The sequence below is a fragment of the Heliangelus exortis genome, chromosome 4 (genome assembly GCF_036169615.1).
Source record: "Heliangelus exortis chromosome 4, bHelExo1.hap1, whole genome shotgun sequence".
NCBI lineage: Eukaryota > Metazoa > Chordata > Aves > Apodiformes > Trochilidae > Heliangelus > Heliangelus exortis.
The window spans coordinates 3,595,763-3,617,373 of record NC_092425.1 but is presented as its reverse complement, the minus strand read 5'-3'; the positions used below and the strand labels follow the sequence as shown (position 1 = coordinate 3,617,373).

Sequence of the window (21,611 nt, the reverse complement as noted above, 5' to 3'; positions counted from 1 at the left end):
CAGCTTGTTAATGCAGTGAAGAGGCTAAATGCACAAACCACGTAGTTCTCCACGGAGGAAAAAGAATCTTATAAGCTAGATAACAGGTATATAGCTTATAACCTATAAACAGATAAAGGTTATTTACTGTTTCACATTGAAAAAAACAATGAACCAGACTGAGAAAAATTTTTCTGTCCCTTCTCCCAAGCTGGGGTGCAGATCAAGGTCAACATCCAAGTAAATAATCCTGGAAGTTGTTGCACATGTAGTGCTGAAGCTGCACTATCATCAGAATAAAGTGTCAGAGTATGAAGACCCCCATGCAGTATTGCTTCATAAAAGAGGTGATCAGGGAAATTTTTACTACAAATTTCCATGAAGTCAGTCTGCAGAGCACTGGATGCATTTGCAAGACTTTTAGGAGCTGTGGAGGATTCTGGCTGCTCCAGGTGACCATGTGCCTTGTATAAAATCCATTTCTCCTAACATCCTTGTTTCATCTTCAAGAGATGTAGACTTTTCTTGCAGAAAAGGTTGTGATTAAATTGAAGGTTTTCATCCTGTAGTTGTAAAATACCATCCCTTGCTCAAACCTGAAATGTAGATCTTGGAAATTTCATCTGTGACTTCATTTTAAAATTTCCAAGCTCTTGAAAAGCTTACCTCTGGATGGTGAAGATAAACTGGTAAAGCCTGGCATCACAGGTTGTAAATTACAATTATCCTTTAAGCTGTTGTAATTCCTTCTAGCTTCAAAAATACCTTTAGCATCAGACTTCTGATTCTTGCACCTGTAAAAACAGTCCCAATATATGTCCTGTGTGACAAGCTGTTCTCCTCATATGTAAAGGATCTCAGGTTGCTGTTAGAAGGCTCTCGTTCCCCCTCACACCCTTTTCTGTTCCTGTATTGCTAAAAGCAAAGAGAATTCCAGGACTTGGAGAGGTTTGAATTTTAAAAAGTAGCCTTGATGTGGAAGAATATGGAAAATACTGTTGTGAGAAACTGGTAAAAGGCATTTTATTGTCCTGCTGTGTCACTTGGTCTTTGCTTCTTGTCTCATTGTTTCTGCTAAGTCTGCAGTTAATGGTTGGGGCTGTGTAGGCAAATGAGGATTAACTAGTGGTGTGACAAAGATTTTTCCTTCTTCCTTCCTCTATCCCTCCTTTTCTATCATGAAATTCAGGTGTAATTATTGATGGCAAATCTCCTGTGCAGTTTGAAAAGGGGAGAGCAAAACATTGAGCTTTCCTTCCTTCTCAGCCATGCAGCAATTGGGTTTGAGGGCTCCTTTGTATCTGCCTCCATGAAGAAGCAATGAAATCTGTGTCTTCCTCCATCCCTTCATTTTTGGGAAGCAGAAAGCGGTTGCAAAACCAAACAGAAAGGCTCCTGGGGCACTTGGGGCGAGCACTCGGCATCAGCAACAACTTCTCAAAAGATCCTCTGTATTCTCAGGTTTACTGTGTATGTGGTGTCTATATAAAAATAAAAAAAGCAGATGCCATGTGAGTCAGGAGGCTGACCTGCCTGGGAAGGTTTCCCTGGAGATTTTCTTCCTCTTGTCTCTGCCTCCTCCTCTTCCGTGCGCATCGTCGGAGAGCACAAATCTCAGAGAATGTTTCCCAGCCATGCGTGAGGTCTCAGGACCAAAATCTGACAGGAGCTGCCTCTGACTGGAGGTACAAGGTGTAATTATGACATTTCAGTGATTTGGCTATGATCCAGCTTTGGGACTGACCTTGTTTCTTGGAGAGTTTCACTGGGAGTGTTTTCATCTGCAGACTTAGGGGAATACCTGCTTGATTTGGGGTGTGTTTGATACATTCTTTAAAATTAAGTTACATAAATCTATTTCTAGCATAAGAAAAGAAATACAAGTGGTGGATAAAGTTTTCTCACTGTGCCCTATGGGATGTCTGCTTTTCCAGTTAATTTCTGCTTTATTATTGTTGCAGAAAAAACAAAAAAATTGCTTGGCCAGACTTATTTTCTCCCATTTAACAGATTTGATATGCAATTCTACCAAAAAAAGAGAGGTAGGTGTTGCATGGGCTTTTTGTCTCAGTTCAGATGTATCTAGTAGTCTGCTGTCATTTTTTAGTGTAAATAAAGCATATAGTAGGTAAAATCAATCCCATTCAAATGCAAGTTATTCATCCTCAGATATTATAGAAGCTCAGTAGCTGTAAAACTGCCATATTAAAGAACATAAATAATCAAAATAAATGAACTTGGCAAAGACTGAGAGTTTTTCATTTGAGAATTAATCACAGTCTGTGGCAGTATTCAGGATTTCTGCAGCAACTGTGGTATTTCCAGTAGCTGCTCAGGTCTCTTCTTTTTCACAGTTGCAGTAAAATATAAATATCTAAGCTCAAGGACTGGCTATATTTGTATCTGCCCTAACCCTGAGGATTTGGCTTGGTGATCCTATGGAAGTTTCTCACTTTCCTGAATTTCTTTTTCTCAACAGGTGTCTTTGCAGACCACCATTTTTATGTCTGGCATTTGACCAAATTAAATCTTACAGATATACCTGCAAAACTTCTGTGGAAAGCTTCAGCTTTGGTAGTGAAAAACCAATAATGGTTTCAGATAGGTTTTAAAAATTACTGCTGTTTTTAAATACACAGAAAATTTGAAACAACTGAAATATCAAAATCTTCTTATACTGTGGTATTAGGATGTGTTTTCTCATGTCTAGATTATTTATCCTTGTTTTACATCTAGCAGAGGTGACACAAAGTTTTCAGTTGATCCATCTACCTCAGCCATCTTCCTTGTTCCCAGGGAGTGGAGAGAATCTTTTCCTTTCTTCAAAGATCCATTTGGTCAGTTGTCCATCTCAAAATTACTGACTTTACAGGTTCCTTTATTCAGAACCATTCCTTGTCCGTTGCCCCAGCAAGTTGCCAGCTGATGCCAGTGCTTTAGATTCAGCAGAGATTTATCAGGATGAGTATGAATTCATTTCTTACATTTTTTTTTTTTGCTTCTTTCACATAACCACAGTCCATTAATATATTGACTGCAACAAATCTGAACTCCAGGTATTCTTGCCATGCTTCACCAAAGCTTTGCACACAAGCTGTTTGTTAGTAAGTCTTCCAAAAATATAATTCAGCTCATGTAGAGTGTAATACTAAACTGTCCGAGTCAGTCCCTAGACTTTTTTGTTTACTGTGCACACAGTCCTGTCACAGAAGCTTGTAAGGGGGATGGATTTTTCTATTCTAGTTAGGCCAGCAACTGCAGGAGTAAGAGCTGGGAAATGTGGCATCCAGTTCTACTCTCACCCATGAAGTTAAGCCAGATTTTAACAGCTGTAGGCAAAGGATGCTTTCAGTCTTTTCAATGGATACAAGTGCAGCACCCAGTGGTAGCTGTAGCTACTGGAATTGGCTCTCTGATGGATACCAATACCACCTTTTTCAGGTCATGCCTGTGCTGTGTGATGTAAACCCTCAGGAAAGGTTAACCAGAGCTGGGGCACTTATTTGTGTATGAGTTTTACCTTGCTATGAAACCATAAGTATGGTCCTAATTGCAATTTTTAAACTGCAATATCAAAAACTGCATTCTGGCAGTTAATATTCTGATAAGTAAGAAAGTCTGCTCTCTAAAAAGTAAAGTAAAAAGTAAGTTGCACTTTTCTTGCTTGCAGTTGCCATCCTGTAGTATTGGTTAATAAGCCTACGGTGGCAAACTGTTCCAAAAAAACTTCAGTGTCCCCTTAAAAATATTCCTAACAGCCCCAGTGCAGTGAATCAGAATTTTTCAATAATACATTGCCAGAATCCACAAGTTAAGCAGTTCCCAAATACACACTTCAGTTTAAACAAGTAGAATGCACACACATGCTGCTAATCAGGTTATCTCTGTAGTATTTCTGTGCTGTGGCAAAGAGAAAGGCTGTAAGAATATGGTAATTTTTTATAAAAATGTGTCAGCTGAGGGCATCCTAATGATATTCAATGAATAAACTTCCACTTTTTCTTGTAAATAGTGGGAGTGTGTCTAAATTCACAGAGCTAGCTGAGTAATAACTCTGGCCTTTGTAATGATATCAGTCACACTAATGTGATAATGTTTTTTCTGACCTTCAGATCTATAAATAGTGTGTAATGCAATTCAGCAGCTTAATTTCTTTGTTGACTTTTTACAATGATTTAAAGATACAATTTGACTTGAAAAGTCTGAGCCCTCTTAAACTTAGAGTTGCTATTAATTTTGTGTCTCCTGGTAATTGAAGCTACACATCAGCAGATGTTTATTAGCTTCTTACCAGTTGCCATTTGGAATTAACCATGGACTGAATCCTTTCATCTGCTGTGTTCATGTACCTCTGGGAGCATAAATAAGAGTAGGCAGTGTTTATTCCTGCTGCTCCCTGGAGGATGGGCAGAGTGCCCCAAGGTATTCCATATCACTGGCTGTGACAGTGAAGCAACAACTTGCCTCATCTGCAAAAGCCAGAAGTTATTTCTATCCTTTTCCTCACTTGCAATTATAAAAAGAAATTGCCACAGATGAGCTAAAGTAGAAACTTTGCATGGTGATTTAAGGAATTGATTTGTTCTGCAGTAAATGCCTGCACATGTGCTGTGTTCTGTTTTTACATAGTTAAACTTTCTAGATTGTTTTAATCTGTTTCCTACATAGCATTATAAAGAAGAATGTAAAAAAAAAAAAAAAAAAAGTGGAATAGTGAAACAAAATTATAGTAGATAACCTTGATGTATCCTAATTAATACAGTTGTTACCATATACTGGATCCTTTCAGATCCTTCTCTAAAGTAGCAATTTCCATCTCAGATGTATGGACAGAGAACTCCTGAACTGCAGAATCCACATCCCTGCATGGTACTTGGTAGATGTCAGTGTGTGATGGGAAGAGATGTCAGGATATTATGGGCTAGAGTGGATCAGTGTAGTTTAAATTCACAGCTGAGCTCAGTTCCCAGCCTTATAACCCAGTGTATCTGTCAAATAAAGACAACATTATTATGACTGATGGTAGATAGATACAATAGGATTAATTTAACAATTAAATGTCTGTCTTCAGTATTTTCCTTTGCAGCTTTAAAAATACCCTTTCCTCTTCCATAGTAAAGCACATATAGGTGGATAAAGGAATTTATATATAAATATAAATTATATATACATATATATACATAAATTTCCCTCTCTAAGATACTCCCCTGAGTTCAGGTTGGTAGGTAAGCAGGTGGTTTGCAGAGGGCTGTACTTATGATTTTCACTTTTATGCTTTGGCAGACATAATGCCTGAGTGGTACCTAAGAGCATCCTTGCCTTGCTCAGTGCATTCTGCTTAAATTTCCCACTCATTTCCTCACAATGCACAAGGTAACTCTCCAGTGTCTGAGAAATAGTTTTATCTGTGAAACAAACTACCTTGGAGCAAAATATTGTGTTCCAAATGTTTTCCCTATATCTGCATAGATAAGGTTTGTAATTCTAGGCCCCATTTCTCCATTTTGTGTGACATTGTACATGGATGTAGAGCAAGCAGCCACCTAAAAATGCCTCTTACACGTTGCTTGGCCTGTTAGTTTCTCACAAGAAGTACTGAGATTCAAAGAAAATGTCAACTCCTGTATTTAATTATTATTTATATCTCTCATAAACAGGAAGAAAAAATCCCAAACTGTCCCATAAGGATTCTGAAGCCACTGGTTCCTTCATCTAGAAGGGGGTTGCATACGTGATGTGTTATTTTCTTTCACTCTGGATTTTTCATTCAGCCTTATGATAGAACTGAAAGGTGTGTAAAACTTTACTGCCCAGACAGCTCCCAGCTGAATATTCCTAGGTGGGAGTTTAAGTGCAGAGCTTTTCCTAGCTGAGGTCAAGGGGTGTAAAATTTCCCTGAAGAAGTTTGTTCCTAAATCCTTGGGCTCAGTGGTCTGTGGGATTCCCAGGCAGTGCAGAGCAGGAGTGGTGTTTTTGGAGGCTGTTTGGATGCTTGCTTCCCCCTGGAGTTCCCATGGATGAGAGAGGTGATGTGAGGAGAGGAACAGCTGGAGTAGGCAGACAGGCATTTGAACTGGTATAAAAAAAAAAAAAGTATGTAAAAAATATAAAGCTGAATGAGGAACTTTTTCCCTACTGGGAATCAAAAAGTCCTTTCAGAGCCCTGCAGCGGGCCCCGTGCTGCTTAGCACTATCCAGTAATTACACCAGAAATTATTTGGCCAGCATTTGTCAAAGTAAAATGGGGTCTCAGCAATATGTTTTTACATTTCTCTCTTAATGCCAGGTAGAACAAAGCCTTAAAGTACTTTTTTTTCCTCAATTCCTGGAGATTTTGGGGTTTAGTGTGCATCTTGCCCCTTGAATCATAAGCAAAACACGAGGGTGTTGTTTCAACTCCCCTTGTTTGGGTTTTCTCAGCTAAAGGTGTGCATATCAAAATCAAGATTAGTTAAAGGAGGTTCTGAAAGCAAACATGCTTCTCTAGGAGGAAAGATTTATACAAGCAGTGTGGAATGTCAATTGGAAGTTTTTTCTGTGACTGGGTAGGATACAGGTCATAAATCACCCTCACAAAGTTGTTCTTTTTTTTTTTTTTTTTCCCTCTTTGGCTTAAGGTAAAGCAATTAACATTTATTATTTTTGCTAATATTGAGATCTGCACAGTACTGATAATCTAACAGAGGACCATTGAGTTAAAAATTCTTTTTGGATTACTTCCTACACAGTGGCTATTCCCAGAATAAATGAGAGGAATTTAACCCTTTGCTGCTTTGCCTCAGGAAAGGAGCATGATGAAAAACAATCATGCACATAAGCACTCATCACTTGAGAAGAATATTAAAGTTTTATTGTAGAAATTAATTTTTTAGTGATATATTATATTCTTACCAAAATAAACTGCTGTTTGCTTCTGCTTTTGAGGTTGGAATTCTTAGCAAGTGAAGTGAAACCAAGAAAAATTTGGAAACTGTAAAATGTCAGACTATTATTTCTGTAATTCTGTGGAATTCTTTCCATGCTTCCCAAGTGGAATTGGGACCTCTATGGACAATAAAATTAGAAGAAAAATTGTGAGTTTATTTCTTACTCCACGGATTTTTTTGTGAAGGAGAAGTTGTATCCAATAAAATCCCTATTTGAGTTCAGTAATATTAGGATTTGCACTGAGTCTTTGCCCCCCAGCAGTGAGAGTTTCCTTAGTTTGCTGCTTGCAGATGGTTTCAGAGAGTGATGGCAATGATGGTGCAGTTTGCCATAGCTGAGATTTGTCATGTAGAATCTTGTATTTGCATTCCTAGGCATTGGGAAAGTCCTAGTGGAGATTCCATTTTTAATAAGATTACTCTTGAGTAATCTTTCTTGGCATTTTAAAGTAAGTCCTGTGGGTTTTGCTCAGGTAGTCTGACTTCTTATTGAAAATTATCTCAATGTTTCCACTTCCAGCTGTGTATATCAATTTTCCTGTGTTGGTTTTTTGTTTGGTTTGTTGTTTTTTTTTTAATCTGCCCTGCACACAATAGGTTATTTCTTCTTTTGTAAGGTGAAATGTGGTGTTGCCATCACATACACCTTGTTTCTGCCTTGATGGGAATGCAAAGCAGCACTTTTTTGTTCTTCATGCTGTCACTCTGCAAAAATCCTTTTATAATCTCGAAAATCAGTTATGTCAGAAGAAAGTCATGAGCATATCTTATTGGATGTTTTCATGTGTAGGTCAAAAAATTTAAAAGAATAGTCTAGAGATTTGGGGATTAAATGGACTAATGGAGGTTGGTAAATGCTTCAGGATTTAAAAAGCTGTTTCAGTGAACTGGAGTCAATCTTTGGATTCACCTGTTCAGCTCTGGTGAGCTTCAATTTAACATCCATAATTTTACTGAAATTAGAAAATGGGCGAGAGGAAACCCTGGTTTGCAGGAGTGTGGCTCAGAAAGGCCATTTCAGCTGTGAAATATTTGGCAGTGCAGGTTTTCTTGCTCCCCACCACGGGTGGATAGCCCATGTTCTGTACTGTAGGTGTAGATTTTGTTAAGAATTATAAACATAGTTTGGGTTGGAAGGGACTTTAAAGAATTTCTATAATCTAAATTTACCCTATTTCAGTTTAAAACTTATCCTGTCACTATTCTCTCTGTGAAAAGCCCCCCCCCAGCTTTCCTGTAGCCCCTTCAGATGCTGGAAAGGGTGCTGTAAGGTCTTCCCAGAGTTTTCTCTTCTCCAGGCTGAACATTCCCATCTCTCTCAGCTCTGTTGTGTTGACTCATTCTGGACTGAGTTTCTTTTCCTCCTCCTCTGTCTTTTGCTCCATTTCCTTACCCAGCAACATCACTCAGATCTTTTGGCAGCCAATATGGTGTTGCATCTACAACCATCTGCTTACTTTGGAATACTTTTAATGTATGGTTGAGCATTTTTCCCCCCTTTAACCTCTGGAATGTTTTCTCTGGAGTAAAATATTGAAAAGCAGAAAGCTCTCAAGTTTTCCCAGTAATCTTTTATAAAAATACTGGCACCAATAGAAGGGTTATCCTGTCTCAGAAATTATCTTCTATCCAGATAATATTCATTATTAAAGTCATCTCCCAAGGACAAGTTACACCTGGGCTTATATTAAAGAGTGCACAACTTCTCTTCCTTATCCTCTACACTCTTGTGAGTGGAGCAACCTCCAACTTTTAACCTTGTCATGAACTTCCAAATTTAAGGCTTAAAGTGCTGTGTCCAGTGTTGTGCTTGAAAAGGTCTCAGTGGGATAGGACATAAAGGCAGTAAATGAGGTGGCATTCAGCTCCCCAGTTAAAATAATATAACTGGTAGAAGCACAGACTTGCAAATGAAGATGTTGTGTGCCTGTTTGAACACTTCATGTGATTTCTGATATTTGTTGTTTCCTGGGGATTTTATTTCCCCACACACATTAAGTTTGGTACTGGTCATGGCAAGGTTTATGTGTCAATCCTTTCTTAAATTCTTTCATTGCTACATCCTACTGCATTGCAAGCTGCTGGCCTTGTTCAGCTTGGACAAGAGGAGGCTGAGGGGTGACCTTATCTCTCTCTACAACTACCTGAAAGGAGGTTGTAGTGAAGTGGGGGTCAGTCTCTTGACCCAAGTAACAAGGGGTAGGATGAGAGGAAACAGCCTCAAGTTGCTCCAGGGAGTGTTTAGGTTGGATATTAGGAAAGATTTCTTCCCTGAGAGGGTTATCAAGCACTGGAGCAGGCTGCCCAGGGAAGTGGTTGTGTCACCATCCCTGGAGGTATTTAAAAGCCATGTAAATGTGGTGCTTGGGGACATGGTTTAGTGATGGACTTGACAGCATAAGGTTTATACTTAGACTCTTAAAGGTTTTTTCCAATCTAAACAATCCTGTGATTCTATAATTTTACATCCCTCTGAATATTAATTTGGGGAAATAGAGCAGGTGGTGCCTCATTAAAATCTACATGAGCAAAAATTCCAGGATGAAAGAATGAAAAAAGCTGTGGTACATCCCTGTCCTGGTTTGGGCCAGCATAAAGGTGATTTTCTGTCCTGTACTTTTGCTTTTAGCTAAGTCTCTTTTAAGTAGTTGCACTTGCAACTTGAATTCTGCTTTATTTCTTGGAATGAAATAATCTTTTTAGTTGTAGCTTATATAATTTTTCCATAATGATTTATGCTTTTTGGGAATTTCCTCATTCCAAGTAATTTTGGAGAGGACAGAGTTGTATGCAACCATCAACTTTAAGGCATTATTTAGGTTATAGAATGTTTAAGAGAACAGTAGTGTCTTTGAACTACCTGCTTGCATATTTGTGCCTTTTAACTCTGGTAGGTACATGACAGAAGTACCTGAATGGCCTTGCTTGTGCAGAATTTTTTATTCCAGTATTTGAGCACATAGAGCAGCACATAGCTGAAAGCCCTTGCTTTGGAGTCTAAGTTTTAATGCAGTTTTAATTTTTTTTTCCCATATGTAATAGCCCAGATAGAAATACTGCATGTAGGGACTAAGTATGAAAATCAGCATTTTGGTCAGCCTGGAATTGTTCAACAAAGCTTTCTTTGAATAAATGGTAGTCAAAAGAGAGGGTATTTTAATCTATGTGTTTATTTATACACAGTTCAGTACCTTGGCTTTTAGTTTTGTTCTCTTTTAAATCCTTTGCAACTGTTCTTTTTTATGGATATGTATCCACTCTGATTGATGTCTTTTGTTGTAAGTCAAAAGAGAAGCATCACTTTGGAAGCTGTAGCTTTTTCTTAGTTCCCTGGGAGCCCCATTCAAAATCTGTGCCTCTTGAGGCAGATAAAAGGAGCAAGGTTTGTCCTAATGGGGAAAAATCAATTTATTTATACCTGCTCTGGAGTTTTGCTAATCTTCCAAAGCTGATGGTTCCACCAAGGGAAGGTTAAAAAAACTGGCCTCTGAAGATTAGTTCTCTGTGTTACTCTGTTATTTACCAAGACTGTGCTTTTATTTTTTTCTTAATGGACCTCAAGAGAAGTTTTGTAGAAACAAACACACAAAAAAGTGGGTGAAGGAAGTGAAACGGATTTTTTTTCATATTCAGTAAAGCCATCAAAACACAGTTAAGAGGAAAGTTTGTTCTTTAGTAGGGCTGCAGCAAGCAAGTGGCTTCACTTCCATGGTGGCGTGAGGAGACAGAGTATTCAGAATTATTCCAGAACAAAAATCTAATTTATCAAAGTCACCATGCCACAGCTGTTACAACAATCTATCTCCTCCTGAATGCTGGCCAGCTAATTTCTGAGAAGTGGCATTTTTCACAGTTTATTGTTTTCTCATCAACGTGGCACCAACCACATCAAATATATTCACACAGTGATGTTGGCACTGCTAAAGTAGCCATGTGCTTTCTATTTCTGGGCACAGGACATTCAAGTTCTTCAGGAGAAATGAGAACTTCTAGGGAGAATGTACATTTCCCTCTGGGCTGTGTGTATGTTCCCCTTGCTTAAGTTCTTGTTAAGCTCTGCAGGAATTCAGTAGCATAATGAGATATTTTTGTGGAAACACAAAGCTCTGCAGCCCTTCCCAAGACTTTTTATGGATGAGTGAAGTGTAAGAACTTCAAGATCACAGTTTTAATACAGTTCATTTGTTGAAAGCAGGGAGTTACAGTGTGCTGCTTCTCAATGTACCATCTATGATTTGTGAAGGTTAATCAGGTTTGGTTTGCAATTTTCTTCTTATTGTTCCTCCTGAAGAAGTTTGAGTACCACTTAGGGATTTCATACCTGGAATTCTAGCCTACAGTGCACAATGGGAAGCAGTGGGAAACAATTCATTTAAAATGAACCAAACCAAAACAGAGCCCACACAATTCCAGTCTTTCCTAGAAGTTGCATGGGGATTTACTCTGTTGCTCTCACTCTTCCTGAGGTCAACAGTAGTTTCCTTTGGCAGTAATTTCTCATCCAGATATGACCATATAAATGTTTTAGATGCTTATGAGATGTATAGGCTACAAGGAGGAAAACCATGTCTGTCTGGAAATAATCTTCTTGCTAGCCTGATGGATGAAGACAACAAAGGTGCATTTTGGGGGCTGAAGTAATATTTGGCCTTTTTTTCCTATACACTTGCAACATGTGCAGTGCTGGCCACAAGGCATGGAAGGATGCCTGACCACTGTCTTTTAGAAGAATTCTTTCCAACTTAGCCCTGCCCAGTTCTCTCTCAAAGATTCTTGCATATGTGTTTGAGCAGGAAGAGCAGTTGTAATGCTCAGCTACTCAAAAACACATCTGCACTTCAAGAAACTGCCCGTCAGATTTTATATATAAAAACTATCTCATCAATTATTTTTCAGCAGTGCAATAGGCTTTTGAAAAGCTGTGACTATAATTTTTCTTGCATAGAACTCTTTGTACTCCCTTATTGTTACCATATGTACTGCCTTTTCATAGTTTAGCCACCCTCAATAGCCAAACTCTGAACAATTTTTCTTATTCCAAATTGCTTACTTCTAGACATAACCAGTCCATCTGATAATTGCAAAGGAGATAGAAAAGTTTTCAGACTGGATGTACAGCTCTTGGCTAGGAGTCTTCTATCTAGAGTGATGTTACTCCAAGGATAGATTTATGACTGCCTGGCTTCTCTGGTTTATTTTGGAATCTTGAAAATTATCCCTCAACTCTCATCTTGTTCTGTTAATTGTGATTTCCATCATGACATTTAGGTTAATATGGACACTAAAGCCACTTCATGAAATCCGTGGCTTCAGGCTGCATGTCCTTCTGTTTCCTGAAATTCAAAGAAACAAAGAAGGATGAAAAAAAACCTCAAAAAATTTTATTTTCTGTAATAAGAAGACCAAAATACGTGTAAGATCCCTGCCAGTTCTGCTTTGCACTAGTAGCACTGATCTATTGCTTTACAGGTGCATGCTGCAGTTTTCTCTGATGGTTTAAAATATACATTGGAATAACTTCTTATTATTCTCATAAATTTTAGTCTCAATACTGAAAGCCTAGTTAGGACCTGTTGTAGCTTTTCTGGCTCATGGAGGCATAGTCTGGTGCTGCTATTTTTCCTTCTCCAGGTTTTATCAGGACCTTCTGAGTCCCTTCTATGCTTCCAGCATGGGCTTGGTAAAGAAAATTGTGTGGGTGTTTTTGATGAGAGAGTTAATACATGGCTTGCAACCAAATTCCTGGAATTATGGTTCGTAGTCCTAATCTTGAATTATTGATTTTGTACCAGAGTGAGTCTAAGAGAAGCAAGGTGCTGTTTCTGAGGAATAAAGGAGATAAAGGCTCCAGCAGCTATGGTGGGACACAGAAGGTGCTGGTCAAGAAGGTCAAGCAGCCTCATAGTGCTCTGAATTTTGTTTGTTTGTTTTAACAAATCCCCTTCATTTAGGTCAAAATTTCTACCTTGGAAAACATTTATACTGATTTCACAGTCAAGAGGTGATGACCTGTCTAGCTGAGTTCTATGGCTCAGGCAGTAGCTAATGTGAACTCCTTGAGGGAAGAATTAAGGAAACTCTGAGAGAGACTTCTTTGAAAGAGCCTTGAAATGCTTCATTTATCTTTGTCAGTAATTTTGCTTTTTGTGGTAAAGGGGTTTTATACAGCAGGCTCATCATTCTTGTAATAATTCATACTTTGCACAGTAAATTTTTTTCCAGCCTGAATGTTCTGGATTATTTGATTTTTTTTTTTTCTCAGTAATTTCCTGAGTGCTGACCAGAGAGGCTTGCTGCAGGTTTATTTAATGCACTTTTTCTTTTCTCCTAGGCTTGGAGCAAATGAGTTTTGTACCTGGATTGTTGTCTCACATTGTTCTTAACAGCAAACACTTCCAGTCATTAAAAAAAAAAAAACCAATAATATTTCATCAGTAGAAGAAATGTAGCCAGCTGATGAGCTCATCAGACTCATTGCCCACACAAGTTCTAAACCAAAACTTTACAAAAAAGAAATCTCAGCAGGCTTGCTAGGAATCATATATCCTTGCTATAGTACATCTAATTAAAGTCAGCCTTGATAAACATGTAATAAAACAAAGGAGAGAAGGAGGCAGAGGTGGAGATTCATCATTTTAATGATGCAATGGTGAGGAAACCTGACAGCTTTAGTTGTTTGGTTTTTTTTTTTACTTCTGTCAATCTAGAACTGAAACAGGTGGTTTGAAAAGGCAATGTCATCTCTCACCTTACCTGAACTTAGCTGATCTGCAAACCTGGGGTTTGAAACAGATTTTCTTTTCTTTTACATAGTTATTTTTAAACTCAGTCTGCCATAGTAACTGGCATGCAGCTCATACAGCTGCTGTAAAGCTAATGCATGAGTTCATCTGAATTTTCTATTGTATATATATATATATATATTGACATGAGACATCAGGCAGCTGCAAGTAACACTGTAACAATTGAGCTTCCTATAGATTCTTTTTAAAATGTGAAATAATTTATTCACCTGATTTAACCTGATAAGAATTTCTAAATTCTGAAATGCTGCTGTGATAGTCTTTAATTATTATACCTGAGAATTGCCAAATGTGTGATATAAAAGAGTTTTTTAAATGACTGGGGGGTACCTTGCAATGTCGTTTTTATTAATTTATTTTTTTTTACAACTCAGTGTCAAATCACACTCTTATGAAAGTCAGTGTGGAAGCTTGCTTTTAACTCAGTGCAGTACCAGGTCCAGAAAATACTTGTACACTGCCATCTTCACCTGTGTAATGTCTCTTTAGTTTCTTGGGCCAATGCTGGCCAACAAAAACATTGAAATAATCTCAGCCCCTGCCTTGTACCATGAAATAAGTCCCAGTAAATTGAAACACAGTCTAGCTTGGTGTTCCTTGGGGTCTTTTTGATTTTCTTTATTAATATCTTTCTCTCAGATGTCGATGTTTCTGTATTAATTTGGTATATTCAGAGCCTTTCAGATACCTATAGTTTGCATTGGGAGAGGAATATTTTCCAAAAAAAAGTCTCAGGAAAAACTTTAGCTCTGCAAACTTTGAGAAATCATTCCACCTTTGGAGGTGATAATTTGCCTGCTTGTAATTTATTTATACACAGAACTAGAACAAGATTATAGTAATTAGACTAAGAACCTAGTAAGGGAATGCATGGTGCAGAAGAAACATTTCCAATGCTATTTGTAGTATCTACAGAAGGCAACCAACCAGTGTAGATGTTTGTTGTGTAAACCTACTGATCCCCTCCCCTCTCATGGTGCATTTTCTAAAATATTCTACAGTGATTATGTCATAGAAGACCATATATTTTGGGACTTGTCAAAAATTTCATGCTCATCTACAGTAGCAGTTACTTAAAGAACAAAACAGAAAGTAGTTTTAACTCTATAGTGCACGGCTCTGGAGGCAATCAGGTTGAAGTTAAAGATGGGCTGTGGTTTGAAGTTTTTCTTTCAAGATGAATGAAAATGTCTTTGAGGATTCTGTGAGACTGCCAGTGCACTCATGGAGTGAGTTTCAATAAATATTGAAACATATACATATATATGTTTTTTATATATATACATATATACATATATAAAATATACATGGAGCTTTTTTCAGTGCATCCTGAAGTAGCCTTGAATTTCAGTTCAATTTCTTATCCAGCTTATGTCACGTGGAAAATCCATGTTTTAAAATTATCTATCTCTTTACAACACTAGAAAGCAGTAATTGAGGAAAGAAGGAAATGCCCATTTTTTACTAATATTTAGTATTTTCATAATTAAAGAATTGCATCCATTTTTCCCCTGATAGCTTACTATCTTCAGAGGCTTTTTTTTTTCTCCTGTAGGGCAGAATGTCTCAAGGAAATTTCTTTCTTTTCCTATTCTACAAAGCAAATCCCAGAAGCCTTTCCCTGAGTTGAGATCCAATAGTGCTGATACTAATGGAATCACAGGGGAAAATACCCATTATTTGCAGTTGTTAGCAGGTGCTTCTCTTCAGCCTTCTGGGAGTTTCTGATCCTTTTTTCCTGAGACTTTTCAAGATGCTAAACGTAGTCCTTTCATTCAAGTGCAGAATCTATGTAGCCTGGATAAAAAGCAAGCAAAAATGTCACAAAAATGCCTTTCATGGTAAGAGAACTCAAACAGTAATATTTTTTTTTTCTATGAAAAAGGACCATTCCCTGAAAGCAGTGCTTATATGTAACATACAAGCATTGCTATAGCTGCAAGAGCTCTTAGCTGCTCTGTCTAAGCCAAGAGTTTGACCTTGTACTGAATTTTCCTTCTACAAGTACTTGTATTATTCTTTTCTACCTTCATTTATCATAAGAATAATTAAATCTTTTGGGCTAAGCTCTTAGCAAGCCAAACAGTTAAATTCAGCTGTTGGTCTACACAGGTCCCTGGGGAACTTTTTATATTTACTGTGATCTTTCTGTTGAGTGTTTTAACTGGTCATAACTGTACTTTGCTTCCTAGAAACAAATAGATTCCTAGCCAGAGTTCAGCTCAGACCTTCAGTTTTGCACCTGCAGCAGACTGTAAATATTGCCAGATAAAAATCCTGTAATACAGTGCTGGAAAAATCTGAGAAATTTGCAAACTAATATCGAAAACCTAATATTGCAAACTACTATATGAAATGTACTAATTTGAAAACTTTCCTTGATTTTGGGGGCATACAATACCATCATTAATTTATTTTTTTTTTTAAATAGCTACAAGGAAGTCAATAAGTGCTGTATGTGTGGGATAAAGAGGCACTGAGGAAGCATAATAATAAAAGATCTCCTCCTACTGGATAGTGTTGCTTTATATATTTTGGATACCAGGGGAAAACTGCTCAGAGAGAGCATTTGAAAGGTATTTTAGGTCATTCCAACAGTCACAGAGTTGCCCAGGACATCAGCACATATTAAAAGGTGGTGGTCATGCAAGATGCTGGTGACCTCAGCATCTCATCTCCTCCTGATGTGACAGGAAGGCAGAGGGAGAGCTGGAGGGAAGGAGAGTTAAGGGGTGTTATTCCTGTAGGGCTGCCCAGACACAGAAACTTGTTATTGGAGCTGACAAGTGGGTTGGTGCAGAGGCTTCTTAGAAAGCAGACAACGTACCAAAAATAATGACTTTTGCAAAATGTGTATTCAGTTGATGTCTTCTTTGATACTAAAAGGAGTTTTTGGCAGAGTCCATGATCTGGGCTGGGAGAGGACAGATGGCTACCAAGCTCTGTAGATTGATAGGGTATCACTTTTTTACTGTGTTTATTACATTTTTGGTAGCTGTTTGCACTGCCACTTTCACACTACTGTAGAACCTCTCAGCAGCAGGGCAGGAATAAACCCTCCTGGGTCAAAGGGTCAGCAGAGCTCCAGCAGACCTGAATTAGGCTAAATTATTACCCCTGTAGTACAGAAGCCAAGCACTTCTCAGAAAGGGGACAAAAAGTACCAAAGATAAAATGGATCAACATAAAACAAGCAAATAGGGAAAGCAGTCTTGAGAGAGGCTCTGTGAAGCTCCAGAGGGAAAGTCTGGTTGCAGTGCCTGCATCCAAGGAAAAATTTCTCTCCAGTCAATTGGTGTGCCTTTTACATGATGCTGAGAGCTCATAGTTTCAGCCAAGAAGAGGAATTTTATAGCAGAAACAACTCTTATCCCATTATCAGTGAAAGGTAACTTGATTGTTGATTTGTCAGAAAACATAGCAGGTAAACATCAAATTTAAAATGAATCCAGGTTTCTCTAGTCTCTCCTGTGGTCACCTAAATATGCAATTGTTAAAGAACTGTTCCTGAATTACAGCAGGATACATCCACTTTAAATCCTTTCTAGACTTTCCTGCAGATCACTTGTATAAACCCCTGGCCTCTGAAGGGAATAAATACCTTGTCAGGTATCAGCAAGGATCATTCTCTTTCCCAAGTGTTAAAAAAAGAAAGCAGGATAAAGCATAGGACTTCTTGGCCAAAGTATGGGCAGGAATGTTTAGTATCTGAGTGAACTGGGTGAGCTGAATTTTCCTTTTAACTATCATTATTTTAATGTTAATTTAAATACAGATTAGTTAGGAGATTTTAAATGTTTTTCATCTTGCAGCCATGTTCTAAGCACATTCAGTAAATAGGCTACCTATTATATTTAGAGCCAGATGCATTATTTCATATGTTTGTTTATGTCTTTTGCCAAAATGACTGTTCCTTGGTTGCATGTTGAGTTTTCTTTTGTTAAACAAAAGCTATTGCCTGGCTGCTTCCCACCATCCTGTTTTTGTTAATTATGTCTCAGGTCTGCTCCATTTGTTGTTTCTTTTTTGTCCCTTCAATCTCAAAATATCTTCAAGGTATTACATTTAACTGCTGACACAGATTTAGTCATCTTCTAAAGCCCACACTGTCCCCCAAATCTGTTGATTTTTTCCTTATCACCAGTGTTCCTCTGATTTAACTGTTCCATTTTTTTTTTTTTTTTTGACTTTTGATCATCCCAGGGTCCGATTGGTATGGATGGAAAGCTGGTAGGTGTTCAAAACCAACCTAATTTAGGTCTTACACATATTCCCTCTTGGCTTTTTTCATTGCTCATGCTGGAATATCTATTAATCCCACACTGCCTTCCTTTGGCATTACTTCAACCTCAGTAGCAGAGATTTTAACAGAGTCCCAGAAAGCCACTTCAGTCTAACCAAGGAAATGGAGTTCAGCCACGCTACTCCTGTTTCCTCATCATTTTCTGGCTGGATCAGTGGAGTGACATCACCACTTGGGTGCTCTGTCCAGAGGATGCTCCACAGGAGTGGTTTGGTGACACCATTCAAACACCAGGATATTATTTCTGACCACATCTCCGTTGCTCTTGCTGGTTTCCTTTCTCCACAGATTCTTTTTTTTTTTTTTTAATGTTTTAATTTCTCTACCTGGATTTTGTTGGCTGATTAGATCTGAACAGCCCCATGTCTCATTTGAAATGCATTTGTACATCCCACATATTCTTTAGGGTGGTGCTACTTCAGTCCAGTTAGAAATAACCTTTAATTTTATACAGTGCATTTGTAAATATATTTGTATATCTTTGTCTATTAATATATTTTGGATTTATGAGCCTGGGAGTTTATGTTCCAAGCTCTTTACACATTAAAATCATGCAAAAGCTGTGAATATCCAGTGTCTGCTATTGTTTTGCTCCTTCTCTTTCTCCTTTTCCATATTAATTTCTTTCATACCTCAAATGCATTTTTCTTTTCTGTCTTTCCATTTGCTACAAGCTCCATTTCCTCTGCAAGTTCAACTTGCTAATTTGTGGTGTCCACTTTCATTTTCTTCTCCCAAGACTTCTCTCTGTGCTCCTTCTCTGCAATGTTGGCAGCCTCCAGTCCATAGGCTTTTCCTTTAATCTCCTTTTTTACTAGATGGATACCTTACCTGTTGGCCTCAGCTAGACCTGGCAACACCATGTATCTTTTCTTTTAGTATCACTTACATATCAGCACCTAAAATCAGGTTAAATTGCTAGGAAGGGATTAACTGGCAACCACAGAAGAACTTTAATACCATCATGGTGTATTAGCATAGGCTGCCAAACTTAACCCCCTTTTTTTTTTCCCTGCAATAAAAAGTCATGCTAAGTTAGAAAATAAGGATATAAAAGGGAAAGATTTTCTGGAGCTTTTGCTGAAACCACGATGTATTATGCAGCTGTACTCACTTTTGTCACGAAGATTTGAACAAGAATTAAATAAAAAGCAGCAATCAGTGATAGAATCAAATACATGAGCAATGATCCAGCTCAAAGCCTGATCAGTTATTGGTGTTGGGACTGATCTAGAAATGCATGCAAAGAGCAGCAGTCTGTTGGTAGCTAAAATGAATCAATTAAGAGAAACACTCCCAGCTAAACCATTTAATTCCACAAGTAGCAGGCATTGGGAACACTTTATGCAGCATTAAGCCAGAGTGATTTCAGCAATCCTGGAGCCCTTTTGGGAACACAAGCACATTAAATGAGATTGAGCTTGCTCCAATGAGTTATAATCCCAGATTGTATTGATGCTAGAGGGGTTTATGATGGGCAAGACGGTCACTCACAGAGCTTTATTCCTGACCCTTTCACAACACAGAAAAATGAGAGGCAGAGTTTTTCCTCTCCCACACTTGGCATTATTGCTGTGTGACAGTGACCCTTTAGCATCCAGAAGGTCAGTGTTGTGATGCCTCTTTTTACCTGTGCTTTTTAAGCAGAGCTGATGGGATCCATAGTACAGTGCTTGCTGCATCCTCTGGGTTGTGGCACTTACTGGATCATTAGTAAAAAGGAGATATTATGCCATAGCTTCAGTAGTTAAGTAGTTAAGTTAAGTAGTTAAGTAGTTGAAGGACTGAGAACCACTGAAAAAAACCCAGAAAATAATTACCTTCCCTAATGCAAAATTCTTTCTGTGTCCTAGCCAACAGGATAAAAAAATCCTCCTGTGAATACATTTGTATTCAGCTTCTGTATTTCCAATTAAATGCAAGATGATTGCAATACAGACAGCATATACAAATTAAGAGTAAAGCAACCTTCCCAAATTACCTTCCCTGTTACCTCAGAGTTCTGGGTCACCATAAAAAACAATTGTCCTGTACAAATCAGTTTCCAGCTTTCCTCTCTCCATATTGTAGTCCTGATAAAAGAGTAATTTTATAGGCACTGTAACAGAAAGGCAAACTGGTGATGCATGTTGAGACTGAGAATAGAAAATGCTTTCATGGGAGCTTAATATTGTCCCTGACAGTCAGGTCAGCATATGTTTGTATTATATATGGGTATCCTTTATATCATAAATAAAGCATGTACCATGTGGATATATAGTAGCCTGTATGTTAGATTAACTAAAAAGTGCAAATTTTCAAGTCCTATCATTTAAATATATATATATATATATATACACACACATATATGTATCCTATTTATTTGCTTTCTACTGCTTTAAATCAGCATTTTCAGACTTTGGTAATTTCAGACTTGATATATTTTAAAAATTATGTATATCTTCATGACAATCTGTAAGGATTTAGTAATTGTGCTGCAGTTTTAGGTCTACTTGTGAGACAAACGTGTATATAAAAGTTTGCATGCCTAGGTCTCAGTGTAGTTCATTTATACAAGTTTTTTATACAGGCTGCCCAGTGCTGCAGCAGGAAGCAGTTCCTGAGGGTTTTAGGGTCAGATGTAGGAGATGATATCTTAAAGCCTGCAGTGATGGGAAGATTGAGGCAAAAGCTGATTGCTGATGAGTCTCAATTCTTCTCATTAACTCAGTGTGATAGGTAACTTAATAGAACAGATCAATTCAGAAAATTTTACATCATATTGGGAAACCTCAGCCAGTATTTTTTTGCCTAAGTTGTAAGGAACTGAGACACAACTGCAATATCTACAGCAAGGAATGCTTTAGGTTGCCTTCAGTGTAAGATTAGATGTATTTTACCATGTAAATGTTCCTCTGTAACTTTATATCTAATATTTCTCACATTTCAGAAAAACCTTTAAAAACTTGCATGTGACTTAAATGTTTTTCTGGATTTTAATTTAGCACAAAAATTCTTAGTCACTACAAGAAGCATTTTTCCTCAACTGGTTTTCTATTACATTATTGTTCCCAGTCAGAATTATTTCCCCCTGTTCCTCCCTTTTAAAATCCCAGAGAATGGTTTGAAGTTGGAAATTCTGGAGGAGACCTGGTGTAACCTCTCTGCTCTAAGCATCTTGAGCTGGTTGCCCAGATTCATCTCCCAAGGATGGAGACCCCACAATCCTGGGCAACCTGTGCCAGTGCTTGGTTACCCTCAAAAGAAAAGATTGTTTTCTGATGTTCAGAAAGGTTTTAACTCTGTGTAGCACTACCTTCTAGCTAAAGTGAGGAGGTTTTTTAGAGTAGCCTTTCTTAAGTAGTTTCTTTCAGTGAAAGAAATGTCATTTCAGTTCAACTGAAAAATCACTGAAGTTTCATTGAACACAAAAGCTAAGGTAGCCCGAGGGGTTTTAAGATTCTTTCTAGGGAGAAATACAGAAATATTTGTGTCTGTTTTACAGCGTGAGCTGATTGTCTGGGTGGTTGTAGCTCATGGTCACAGCTACTCTGCTGTTTTCTGTTATCATTCAGCTTCATGCAGATAATTTGTGATGTGTGGGATAAAATAACTGATGGC

At 37.9% G+C, this 21,611-nt stretch overlaps 1 protein-coding gene across 16 annotated transcripts in view; it reads left to right on the top strand.

Moving 5' to 3' along the window:
- COL25A1 (collagen type XXV alpha 1 chain) overlaps positions 1-21,611 on the top strand; it is a 264,348-nt gene that overhangs the window by 134,049 nt on the left and 108,688 nt on the right. For 15 of the 16 annotated variants that reach the window (XM_071742674.1, XM_071742672.1, XM_071742670.1 and 12 more), the window contains exon 2: positions 17,912-17,938. The exons of the other annotated variant lie outside the window; for it this stretch is intronic. In XM_071742674.1, the coding sequence (XP_071598775.1) occupies positions 17,924-17,938 (15 nt within the window). In that variant the 5' untranslated portion in view covers positions 17,912-17,923. The remainder of the gene's footprint in view (positions 1-17,911; positions 17,939-21,611) is intronic. 16 annotated transcript variants of the gene reach the window in all.